The sequence below is a fragment of the Cetorhinus maximus genome, chromosome 14 (assembly GCF_964194155.1).
Source record: "Cetorhinus maximus chromosome 14, sCetMax3.hap1.1, whole genome shotgun sequence".
Taxonomy (NCBI): Eukaryota; Metazoa; Chordata; class Chondrichthyes; order Lamniformes; family Cetorhinidae; genus Cetorhinus; species Cetorhinus maximus.
Genome location: NC_135892.1, coordinates 37996715 through 38010332, shown reverse-complemented (window position 1 = coordinate 38010332; position 13618 = coordinate 37996715). Strand labels below are relative to the sequence as shown.

The 13618-nt window shown below is 41.0% G+C and overlaps 1 protein-coding gene across 4 annotated transcripts in view; it reads left to right on the top strand.

The window, feature by feature from the left end:
* pgm3 (phosphoglucomutase 3) overlaps positions 1-12883 on the top strand; it is a 75459-nt gene extending 62576 nt beyond the window's left edge. For all 4 annotated transcript variants that reach the window (XM_078556820.1, XM_078556823.1, XM_078556822.1 and 1 more), the window contains exons 10-13: positions 4108-4227; positions 4645-4767; positions 8353-8526; positions 10407-12883. In XM_078556820.1, the coding sequence (XP_078412946.1) occupies positions 4108-4227; positions 4645-4767; positions 8353-8526; positions 10407-10496 (507 nt within the window). In that variant the 3' untranslated portion in view covers positions 10497-12883. The remainder of the gene's footprint in view (positions 1-4107; positions 4228-4644; positions 4768-8352; positions 8527-10406) is intronic.
* Positions 12884-13618: the final 735 nt, after the last annotated feature.

The window sequence follows — 13618 nt, the reverse complement described above, 5'->3', positions numbered from 1 at the left end:
ATTTCAAACAGATCTAGCAACTCAACACTGGGCATCCACGAGGCACTGTTGGCCATCAGCTGCTGCAGAATTGTACTCGAACACAATCTGTAACTTCATGGCCCGGTATATCCCCCACTCCACCATTACCATCAAGCCGGGGATCAACCCTGGTTCAATGAAGAGTGCAAGAGGGCATTCCAGGAGCAGCACCAGGCATACCTAAAAATGAGTGTCAACCTGGTGAAGCTATAACACAGGACTACTTGCGTGCCAAACAGCATAAGGAGCAAGTGATAGACAGAGCTAAGCGATTCCACAACCAACAGATCAGATCTGAGCTCTGCAATCCTGCCACCATCCAGTCGTCCATCATCCAAACAACTCACTGGAGGAGGCTCCACAAATATCCCCATCCTCAATGATGGAGCAGCCCTGTACATCAGTGCAAAAGATAAGGCTGAAGCATTTGCTACAATCTTCAGCCAGAAGTGCCGAGTGGATGATCCATCTCTGCCTCCTCTGAAGGTCCCCAGCATCATAGATGCCAGTCTTCAGCCAATTCGATTCACTCCACGAGATATCAAGAAACAGCTGAAGGCTCTGAATACTGCAAAGGCTATGGGCCTTGGCAATAGTACTGAAGACTTGTGCTCCAGAACTTGCCACGTCCCTAGCCAAGCTGTTCCAGTACGGCTACAACACTGGCATCTATCCAGGTATGTCCTGTACACACAAAGCAGGAGAAATCCAACCCGGCCAATTACCGCTTCATCAGTCTACTCTCCATCATCACTAATGTGATGGAAGGGGTCATCAACAGTGCTATCCAGCGGCACTTGTTTAGCAATAACCTGCTCACTGACACCACGTTTGGCTTCTGCCAGGGCCACTCAGCTCCTGACCACATTACAGCTTTGTTTCAAACATGGACAAAAGAGCTGAACTCCTGAAGTGAGGTGAGAGTGACTGCCCTTGACATCAAGGCAGCATTTGACAGAGTGTGGCATCAAGGAGCCCTAGCAAAGCTGGAGTCAATGGGAATCGGGGGAAAACTCTCCACTGGTTGGAGTCATACCTAGCACAAAGGAAGATGGCTGTGGTTGTTGATCAGTCGTCTCAGCTCCAGGATATCACTGCAGGAGTTCCTCAAGGTAGTGTCCTCAGCCCAACCGTCTTCAGCTGTTTCATCATTTATCTTCCTTCCACCATAAGGTCAGAAGTGTGTATGTTCGCTGATGATTGAACAATGTTCAGCACCATTTGTGACTCCTCAGATAATGAAGCAGTCTATGTCCAAATGCAGGAAGACCTGGACAATATCCAGGCTTGGGCTGACAAGTGGTAAGTAACATTCGCACCGCACAAGTATCCGGCAATGACCAACAAGAGAGAATCCAACCATCGTCCCTTGATGTTCAATGGCATTACCATCACTGAATGCCCCACTATCAACATCCTGTGGGTTACTATTGACCAGAAACTGAACTGGACCAGCCAGATAAATACTGTGGCTACAAGAGCAGGTCAGAGGATAGGAATAGTGCGACAAGTGACTCACTAGCTGACTCCCTAAACCAGTACACCATCTACAAGGCACAAGACAGGAGAATGATGGAATACTCCCCACTTGCCTGGATGAGTGCAGCTCCCACAACATTCAAGAAGCTTGACACCATCCAGGACAAAGCAGCCCGCTTGATTGGCACCACATCCTCAAACATTCACTCCCTCCATTACCGACGCACTGTAGCAGCAGTGTGTACCATCTACAAGATGCAGTTTTTCTGTGCTGTAGACCTCAATGCCTCAATTCACCAAGGCTCCTTCAACAGCACCTTCCAAACCCACAAGCACTGCCATCTAGAAAAACAAGGGCAGCAGATAGATGGGAGCACCACCACCTGGACGTTTCCCTCCAAATCACTGACCATTCTGACTTGGAAATATATCGCCGTTCCTTCACTGTCGCTGAATCAAAATCCTGGAATCCCCTTCCTAACAGCACTGTGGGTGTACCCACACCACATGGACCGCAGCAGTTCAAAAAGGCAGCTTACCACCACCTTCTCAGGGGCAACTAGGGATGGGCAATAAATGCTATCCCAGCCAGCAAAGCCCACATCCCATGAATGAATTTTTTTAAAACGCGGTGTATATGGATTTTTAGAAGGCATTTGATACAGTGCCACACAACAGACTTGTGAGCAAAATTCCATGTCATGGAATAAAAGGGAAAGTAGGCACTTGGATAAGAAATTGGCTGAATGACAGGAAACAGAGTAATGATAAATGGTTGTTTTCCAGATTGGAGGAAGGTTTGTAGTGGAGTTCTCACGGGTCAGTGTTGGGACCCTTGCTCTTCCTGGTGTATATTTATGACCTACACTGGTGTGCAGGGTATGATTTCAAAATTTGCAGATGATAAAGATTGGAAATGTTGTCAGTTGTGATGGGGATGGTCTTAAACTTCAAAAGGACATAGACATGTCAGTGGATTGGGCAGACAAGTGGCAGATGAAGTTCAATGCAGAGAAATGTGAGGTGATTTGTTTTGGCAGGAAAGATATGGTGAGACAGTATAAAATAAAGGGAGAGCCTCTAAAGGAGGTGCAGGAACAGAGGGTCCTCAGTGTATATGTACATAGGTCATTGAAGATGGCAGAGAGAGCAGTTAATAAAGAATATAGTATCTTAGGCCTTATTAATAGGGGCATTGAGAACAAGAGTAAGGAGGTCATGTTGAACTTGCTTAAGACACCAGTTAGGCCTCATCTGGCGTACTGCATCCAGTTCAGGGTGCCATACTTGAGGAAGGATGTGTAGGCACTGGAGAGAATACAGAGGAGATTCACAAGAATGACTCCTGAGATGAAGAACTGTAGCTATGAGGATAGATTGGAGAGGTTGGGACTGTTTTCTCTGGAGAAAAGAAAAAGGCTGAGAGGAGACTTGATAAAGGTATTCCAGATCATGGGGGTGTGGACAGGGTAAATAGTGAGAAACTGTTCCCACTCATGAGAACATCAAGAACTAGAGGGCACATTTTCAAAATAATGGGCAAAAGGAATAGAAGTAACGTGAGGAAAAACTTTTTCACCCAGAGGGTGGTTGGAGTCTGGAACAAACTTCCTGAAAGGGAGGTGGAGACAGGTCCAATCGAGGTATTCAAAAGGGAATTAGATTGCTACCTGAAATGAGAGAATGTGCAAGGTTATGGGGATAAGGCAGGGGAGTGGGACTAGGTTGAATGCTCTTTCAGAGAGCGAGTGCAGACTCGATGGGCCAAATAGCCACCTCCTGCACTAAAGATACTGTGAACAGGATTGTTCTTATACATTTTTAGTAGCTAGTTAGAGAAACATGGGCCTTGGACCTGGATGCCTGACCACTCTTTTATCTGAGATATGATTATGGTAATAGGAGGTGAGGTGAGAAAAGACAAAACGCTTTACCTGTCCACAGTAGCCACATGAATATTCATTCCCAGAGAGGGTCATATGTCCTCAGTGAAAAGGTTATGATTTCTTTAATATTTTCAAATTTAATTTAGTCGGCCTGCTGTGACATAAAATATATTCACTGCATTTTACATTTATAGTGTAAATAGAAATAAAAGATTTCTAAGGTAAATAGAGATATCAGATGGCAGAGCAAGGCAATAATGAAACATCTTGAAATCACTAGGTGCCATAGGCAAGACTCAGTGGGCTAAATTTTTCTCATATAATATTGTAACAGTTGCAGAAAGGTGCTTTTAACAATTGTGGAAATTAATTTAATCCCATTACAAGTATACTTTGGGATGCTCTGAGGACATGAAAGCTGCAGTATTTCTTTGTAACAAAATAAAAACTATTCAAGCTCAATAGAAAAATGAGTGGAAAAACCTTAGCTTTATTTTTTATTTTTCTCTGGTGACCAGTATTTTAAAAGCATCTGGATGTTAGGTTTACAATCACTCTGGTTTTTGCATCATTTCTGGGAGATAAAATGAGAAACACCAGTGGTTGGAAGGACACCCCCTTGCTTGTATGTAGAAATCTTGAATTTAAAATTTATTCTTGGAGTTGGGAACACCATGTTAAGTGAATCTGAAAATGCTGTACCTATTTTTCCCCTTTTAAGGTTCTCTTCAGTAAAACAGCTGAGAGTAAAATCAGACAGCTGGCTCAGGACAAAAACCAAATGGGAGAGAAAAGCAATGCAGCTAAAATGCTTGAAAATACAATTGATCTAATCAACCAGGTGAGTAAAATTTGTTAAGTATAACATGTAATAGTATACTTTATGTAGCTACATCAGTGCACCTTTCTATTACCTCTTGATGAGCTGCATGCTGATAATTTGCTTAAGTACCAATGTAGAGAAGCCTGGACTGACTCTCATTTCCCGCACCTGCAGAAGCGACTGATATTCACTTGATGCTCTTACAATAGCCTAATGGGGAGTTCAGTGAGAGACAGGTGTTGGTGAAAACCAGAAGTATAGCAAGAGATTTTAATTAATTATTGAACAGCTTAGTACTATGGAAAGTCAATATTGTTCGTAATATATGCCTGACTACTCTTAGCTTTGTTTGAAAAGATCTACCAGGATTAAGTGGGCAGATCCATCAGTCCACTGAGTGCACTTACTTTATGAACTATGATTCTGACTTTATAGACTGTGGGGGATGCCATATCAGACCTCCTGACAATAGAAGCCATCCTGTCTATTAAGGGCTTCACTATCCAGCAGTGGGATTTCATCTACACTGACCTTCCTAACAGGCAACTAAAAGTGAAGGTGAGTCCATTCTTTACACTACATTCATTTAAAAGATTAGAAGCTTTGAAGTAATCATTCTAAATCAGGAAGGGGTGGCAGAGGATGAAATCTACATACCTCATTGTGTCCATCATTACTCAGTGGTAGCCATTCTCGGTTATAAATCTGAATATGTGTTTAAGACCCATTTCACAGACTGGAGCATATAATTTAGGCTGACACCAGTGCAATACTGAGGGAATGCTGCACTGTTGGTGGTGCTGTTTTTGGGATGAGAGGTGAAATCTCTACCATCTCAGGTGGACATGAAAAAATCCCATGGCACTGTTCAAAGAAGAGCAAGAGAGCTTACATATCTGGTCATTATGGTATTGCTTTTTGTAGGGCCTTGCACAAGTTGACTGCAGCATTTCACTACGTTAAAACAGTGAATTTATTTGAAAAGTACTTAATTGGCTACAAAGTGCTTTAAGACATAAAGAGGTTTTGAAAGGAGCTTTAAGTTTGATCTGTAAAAAGGAGCTATAAGCAGCTATAAATTTTGATCTGTATCCCGCACAGATCTGTCCTCGGCCCCTCCTATTTCTCATCTACAATGCTGCCCCTTGGTAGCAACATCAAAACTAAGGGTCATTTTCCACATGTATGCTGCTGACACCCAGCTCTACCTCACCACTTGACCCCTCCCGCTAACTCTGAATTGTCAAACTGCTCATCTCACAGCAGTACTAGTTGTGCAGAATTTTCCTCCAACTAAGCATTCAAAAGACTGAAGAATATTGCCTTTGATCCTCAGCACAAATTCTGTTCCTAGCCACCAGCTCCATTTCTCTTCCTGGTAACAGTCTGAGGCTGAACCAGGTTTGCAACCTTGATGTCATAGATGAGCTTCCCATCACACCATTAACACCAACTATATCCATTTCTGTACCATTGCCCAACTCCGTTCCTGCTTCAGCTTCTGCTTGAGTAGGCATGACTATTCCAGTGCACACCTGGCTGGCCTTCCAAGTTCTACCCTCCATAACCTCGAGGTCATGCAAACCTCTGCTGCCCAAGCATGTTCTAACTCATACCAAGTCCTATTCACCCATCGCCCCTGTGCTCACTGACCTACATTGGAACCTAGTTAAGCAGCAGCTTGCTTTTAAAATTCTTTTCCTTGTTTTCAAATCCCTCCATGTTTTTGCCCCTTCTTATCTCTGTAATCTCCTAAAGCCTGTGGGTAACTGCACCACCAATTCTGGTCCCTCGAGCACTCCCAGTTTTAATTACTCCATCATTGGTGGTTTTGACTTCAGCTGCCAGGGCCAGAAGCTCTGGAATTCCCTCCCTAAACCTTTCCACCTCGCTTCTGTTTCTTTTTAAGTGTTTTCTTAAAACCTACCCCTCTAATCGAGCTTTTGGTCATCTTCCTTAGATCTCCCTCATGGCTTGGTGTCATTTTTTTTTTGTTTTGTTTTATAAAGCTCCTGTGAAGCACCTTGGGACATTTTACAATGTAAAAGAAATGCAAGTTGTTTTTTTTACATGGAACCTTTCTTTATTTGGCCCAAAATGGATGACCTCACATTTATTTGGTTGAAATCCATCTGCTGCAATTTTGTCCACTTAATCTATAAATGTCTCTGCGATTTTACACTCCCATCCACCCTAATTTTACCTTCAATCTGCGTGTCATCTTTGTTATATGGCTCTCTGTTGTGCTTGTAAGTCATTAATAAATATAGTGAATAATTGAGGCCCGGTACAGATCCTTATGGATAGTCACATTTTTCCAATTTGAGTGCATATACATTATCCCTGCTCTGTGTCCTACTGCCTAATCAATCTCATAGTGAAGTCAATAATTGTTCTCAATTCCATGAGCTTTAATTTTAGCTAATCATCTTTTTTAAGGAACCTTACTGAATGTTCTTTGGAAGTCCATATAAAGTACAACCTTGGACATTGCTCCTGTCCACTACTACTGCCTCAAAAAATTAAATTGGATTCATTACATTTGACCAACCGTTTACAAATTCATATTGACCATCTTTAATCAGCTCAAATTTCTGAAGTCTTCAGTCACAAATTATAAATCCCAACACTAAGGACAAGAGAAAAAAGACTAGCTCCTACGTCTCAGCTTGTACTTTTTTTGTAACCAAGTACAACGAAGAAATCAGCTTTTTCTCCCTCCTGCAGAAGCAATCTAAGGCTTCTGCTTAACTTATCCATGAGTAACTAGGTGAGAGCAATTGCTTAATGTGTGGAATTACAATCATTGACCCACATCCTGCTACCACATCAAAACATATGAGTAAACTAATCTGCTATGCTATTCCTTAAGGTGCAGGACATTAACCAGAGACAGGGGTGGTTAAATATCAAGATTTGTATGACGTTACAGGAAAATTCTCTGCAATTTCATGATACTAATTTTTAAAAACATTTTGTATGTAGTTTGCAGATTATGTTAACTGAGCCGATGGAGACCAAATACCATGTTGGACTAATTACTTCTGAATGAAATGTTTATTAAACTGTATTTCTAACTATTAAATAGACAAAAATATGTATCAAATGAAAAAAGGCCAGATCCATCATGAATACTGTACCCTTATTGTGCATTGTACGCTACCATTCTAAACTCCAGCTCATTTTGAAGGAGTTATATGGGTTTTAATTGCTCTTTCCAATGGTTTATTTGCAATATTCTAGAACAGAGATATTTTAATTTCCGGTATTGCTTGAAAGTTTTTATTTTAAACCTGTATCTTTTACCTCTGTGCTCATCTACATCATCTGTATTGCTAATTTTTTTAAATCAGTGAGCACCTATTTCCTTATTTTTCCTGGCATTTCTGCATTCAAGAAGGCCTGAAAAGATCTGCACCTTATGTTTCGTGTAGACACTCTCTAGGAACCAAAGGGACTGCCTACATGTGAATATAATTTCCTATTTGCTGCAGCTTAGGTTATGATTTTAGCAGAGTTGGACTTTTAACTTGCTAGGAGAAGGAATGGATGTCGTAGATCATGAACTTATTAAACAGAATTCTCATTTATATAGGAATTGTTAATGTCCTCAGGATGACCCAAAGCACTTTACGATTGTTTTTATGTAAGTAAAGGTAGCAATTTGTGCACGACAAGGTCCCACAAACAACAATGAAAGAAATGACCAATTAGTCTGTTTTGGAAAAAATGCCTTTGACAATGCAGCACCTTAGTACTATATCATCTGAGATTGTGCTTAAATCCTGTGGCGTGACTTGAACCCACGACTTTCCAAGTCCATGTTATTACTGAGTCACACTGACCAACTTACTTTGCAAAATATATAACATATATTGGTCTAAACCAGGCTCCCAAAATGTGGCCTCAGAACTCCTAGAGTCCTCACAATTTTATGACAAGGTTGAGAGTTATCAAGGGTAGTAGTAATTAATTTAAAAATGATCTGAGCTTTTGCATAATACCTTTGTTAAAACTTGTTATTTTTTGTAAACTTAATGGAGCATTTTCTACATGAACTTATGATGTATGCTAAAGACTTGAGCCCTATTTTTCATTATTTCATTTATGTGCTCCAAGCATTCTTCTTTTGGTTTGTACTAGGTATCTGATCGACAAGTTATTGTCACTGTGGATGCTGGAAGGCGAACAGTGTCCCCTGCAGGGCTGCAGCAAAACATTGATGCTCTGGTGAAGCAATACAATTTGTCACGAGCCTTTGTACGTCCATCAGGCACAGAAGATGTGGTCAGAGTGTATGCTGAAGCTGACACACAGGTAAGTATGGCACTGAAAATCAATTGCTTCAGTATAAGCCTGTGTTACCCTAATTTTAGATGAAGATAAGAAAAATGTCATTCTGCCCTTGCATCGATTAGAGCTACCTGGGTCACCCAGGTGTAACTGGCCACTGTCTTAAATTGCCCTCAGTACTCCTCTGGAAGGTGTATTACAATTTTAAGCTTTATCAGATATTTCTCATGTTCAGTGTCAGGAGTCAAACTCACGAGTAAACCTTCATTCCCTGCAAACCGAGGTGTGATTTTCTCGCTCAAAATTAAGTTACATAGCATCACCTGGCTGAGGAACGAACTTTTGCTATGATGGGTTCACTGGAGTTTACATTAGTCTGCTTAATCCAGGATAGAAGGATGAAACAAACTATCCAAATGAGATGATAAACCACAAATCAGGTTTGTTGGATGTGAAAATCAATACAGATTTGACTTGATTCCAAATCCGTTGTTATACCTTCTCAAATATACAAACAGTAAGATGAAAACTCCCCTTATACTACTAACCCAGGTCAGTCATCCATTATACAAACTTATACATGAGATTTAGTTCAATCTTGTGGAGCCTCCAGATATTCACTCCATATTAATGGGTTAGTAGAACTAAAAAAAAAACTACTGCAAACTGGTATAGAATATAACTCCAACCCTTGCCAGTGAAGTCCCCTTCCATAAAAAATACCTGGAAAAACTCAGCAGGTCTGGCAGCATCGGCGGAGAAGAGTACAGTTGACGTTTCAAGTCCTCATGACCCTTCAACAGAACTAAGTAAAAATAGGAGAGGGGTGAAATATAAGCTGGTTTAAGGGGGGGCGGGGGGGGTGGTGGTTGTTGGGACAAGCAAGCAGTGATAGGAGGAGATAACCAAAAGATGTCACAGACAAAAGAACAAAGAGGTGTTGAAGGTGGTGATATTATCTAAAAGAGTGTGCTAATTAAGAGGACAAGCAAGGTACAGATAGCTTTAGTGGAAGTGGGGTGAAATAAAAGGGCATAAAAGGTATAGATTTAAAAATAATGGAAATAGGCGGAAAAAATATATATATAAATTATTGGAAAAAAACAAAGAGGGGGAAGAAACGGAAAGGGGGTACCTTTTATGCCCTTTTAGTCTTATTTCACCCCACCCCCACGAGAGCTATCTGTACCTTGCTTGTCCTCTTAATTAGCACATTCTTTTAGATAATATCACCACCTTCAACACCTCTTTGTTCTTTTGTCTGTGACATCTTTTGGTTATCTCCTCCTATCACTGCTTGCTTGTCCCAACAACCACAACCCCCCCCCCCCCCCCCCAACTTAAACCAGCTTATATTTCACCCCTCTCCTATTTTTACTTAGTTCTGTTGAAGGGTCATGAGGACTCGAAACGTCAACTGTACTCTTCTCCGCCGATGCTGCCAGACCTGCTGAGTTTTTCCAGGTATTTTTTGTTTTGGATTTCCAGCATCCGCAGTTTTTGTTTTTAAGTCCCCTTCCATGTCAGATTAACTATTTTTAACATCTGAGTGAACTCAGGAAATTTCCATATTTACTGAACAATTCGTTTGATTAAGTTTAGGACAAAGGAACCTGTTTCCATGCGATCTACAGGAGGGCTACTTTGCAGATTGTGTATGGATTCTTCGCAATCTAGAGTGTATTGTATGAGATTTTATTTTTGTCGGATCTGCAGAAATAACATACACCATTGACAAAGTACTCCATTTGAGCAAGATTACTATGGATGTCCTATTGCTGCTTATACTTAAATGAGCCTGAAGAAAGTCTCAATGCATTCAGTCACTGTAATGTACATAATGCACTCCTTGTTTGATCAGTTATGGATAAGCTTGTAAAGTGCAGTTTATTTTTGTTTTGCAGACTAATGCAGATACTCTGGCACATGAAGTGAGCCTTGTTGTGTACAAATTGGCTGGAGGAGTAGGAGAGGAACCAAAGTTGATTCACTGAGGAAAAACAAAACAAATGGTGAATGTGTCCATGTGCAATCTTTGGGTCTTACTTTACAGTAAGACTACATCCAGGACACTCTGGGGATGGGGATGGTGGGCTGTTGTCTGGAATTTATGTAATTATTTAAAGCTAAACATGCAGATCCTACTGTAATCAAGTAGTAATAATGCTCACATGAGAATTGCCAATTTTAAAATCTGATATTGATGAATAGTTAATCATTGTGACCTGGATGTGAATATAGCTAAGGACAAAACACTACGCAAAAGCAGGAACTTCTGTTTACAATATTTATATAACTGCATTCTGTGTCATAGGCTTATGACATTACTCAATCCATAAAATATTGTGAAATATTAAGTTTGAATGTTCTTGCAAAATGGCAACGTATATTGATCTGTGCTTGAGATGCCTTTTTTTCAGTTAAAAAAAAATTCACTGTCTGTTCTCCATATTCTCACAGTAGCCAGCAGTGGCTCAGTTGGTACCACTTGCACTTCTGAGTTATTAGGGTGTAGTTTTAAGTCCCACTCCAGGACTTCAACAGAAAAGTCAAAAACTGACACTCCAGTGCAGGACTAGGGAGTGCTGAACAGTGCTGTCTTTCAGATGAGATGTTAAACCGAGACCTTCTGTCGCTGTGAAGGATCCCATGACACTACTTCAAAGAGGAACAGGGGAGTTATCCAGGGATTCTGCAGAATATAGAAAACCTAGAAATGCCATGGAATTTTTCAGGAAATTTCCAGAAAAGGCCCAAAGTTAGTGAAAAGCCATGGAATTTTATAGTCAGGAATAAGACTTTTCCGACTTCGGGTGGAATTCTAACGTCCACTCCCCGCAGCCACCGCCACATGTCCGAAATCCAGTACGGATTTTGTTCTCCTCCTGCCTGATCTTGCCCATTGCCACGGCTGCTTTGCAGACTGCCAGAACAAGAGTCGTCACTGGCCGTGTAGCCAGTCAATCAGAGTCAGTCTATGTGCCAGATTGGCAGCAGTAATTGGCCTAGTAGCATGTTCCAGGTTCCCCAGGCCTTCCTTTCTCATGGGGGAAGAGGTATGTTTGTTGGTGTCAGTTGCAGTTTTTTGTTGCTGAAGCAGAGGACTCGGCGGGTGCTCTCTTCAGAGCCAGAGCACGATAACTAAGAGAAGGCAGAGCTGAAACAAGCATCTAATGGAGGAGATGATGTCTAAAATGATGCTCCATGTTGGTCCAATTTTTGCATGAGACCCACTGAAATTTTCTTCCTTAACATGGAAAAGTCATGGAATTTTATTTTGCTAAAGGTGCAAGAGCCTGGTGATCCTGTGTCCTGGCTAATATTAAACCTTCAATCAATATCACAAAAAATTATCTGACCATTATCACAGCATTGTTTGTGAGAGCTTGCTATGTGCAAATTGGCTAAATTACAACAAGACTTCAAAAGTACTTGTGGCTGTAAAATTCTTTGGCAGCCCTCTGCTTGTGAAAGGTGGTATGTAAATGAAAGTCTCTCTCTTACTATTGGAGGCGTGCTATGATGGACAGTGACAGACATACTTTGCGTTACATGCATAGTTAGATGAGAAGTGCCAGTCGATTTATTTTGTCAGTTGATGCAGATCATTTTATATGTTGGCAACATGTCAGAAGGAGACAGGGGAGAGAAATGGACACAACAGAAAAATTCTAACATACTACAATGTGTAAAATGAATCCTGTAAAGTGTTTCTGCTGTATATTTCCTAGCTACTGAATAAATGGGACCTCAAGATGTTTGTTACCAGTTGAACAGGGTCAAGGATCAGAAGGAAAAATTGAGAATGAATACTGTCCTGTTTACCTCCCCTTCTATCACCGTTGCCCAACAAGTTCAATTTTTTCAGCTTCCCACAGGAACAACATGCCTGTTTTTGACAATTGTACAGAATTGTCATAAAATTAATTGTAGCTCCTAATTATTATGTGTCTTAATGCTATGTTTCAAATAGCCTGTTAGCCATCTGTCTGCTCAGCACGATAAGCTAATGCCAGTAGAATCCATTAAGAAATGTAACTACGAGAAGAGGAGAGTGAAAGTTCTGGTGAAAATACTTTGTGCACACCCCAGTATATTCTCCTTTCAAATTAATGTAATCTCATCATGAAAATTGTGATTTAAAATCAGACCTCATTGCTCCAAACTTGCTGTAAAAGGATTTAGTCCAGGACACCATAGAAACCTACAACTGTTATAATGGGGGTTCAGTGTATTCTGCTAAGTGTTAGCTTTTAAACCATTGATCATCTATGATGATTTTGTTTATAATCAGATCAGATGGGCTCTACAAACTATAATTATGTTCTACCAATTTTACTTTGTTGTCAGTTGGCACAATTAAATAAATAAGTATTGTGTCAAAAAAATTAAAACTTACATAAATGTTAATGTTATTATGCAGTCAAAATATAGTAGGCAAGTTGTTCCAGTGCACCAACACTCACATCTAGCTGACAATGTAGAAAATTGCCCAGGCAAAAATATCCACAAAAAGCAGGACCAGCCAATCTGGCCAATTACCACTCCATCAGTCTACTCTTGATCATTAACAAAATGATGGACGGTGTCATTGCAGGTCTATCAAGCAGCACCTGCTCACTGATGCGCAGCTTGGGTTCTGCTAGGGCCACTCAGCTGCAGACCTCCATTATTAGCCTTGGTCCAAACTCCAGGAGTGACATCAAGACAGCATTTGACTGAATGTGGTGTCAAGGAGCCCTAGCAAATTTGAAGTCAATGAGAATTGGGCAAAGGTGGGAGCTCTCCACTGCTTGGAATCCTACCTAGCACAAAGGACAGAGTTGTGGTTGTTGGAAGCCAATCATCTCTGCTTTATGGGATTTGTCGTAGGAGTTTCTCATTATAGTACTCAGCCATTTTCAGCTGCTCCATCGATGACTTCCCCACTTCTGAGCTGAGTGGGAATGCTCGCTGACGAGTTTGCACAGTGTTCAGTATGATCTGTGACTCCTTAGATAAAGCAATCTGTTTCCATGTGCAACAAGACCTGAACAATATTCAGGCCTGGGCTGATAAATAACATTTGTACCAGAGAATGACCACCTCCAAGGAGAGAATGCTGTTCAACGGCATT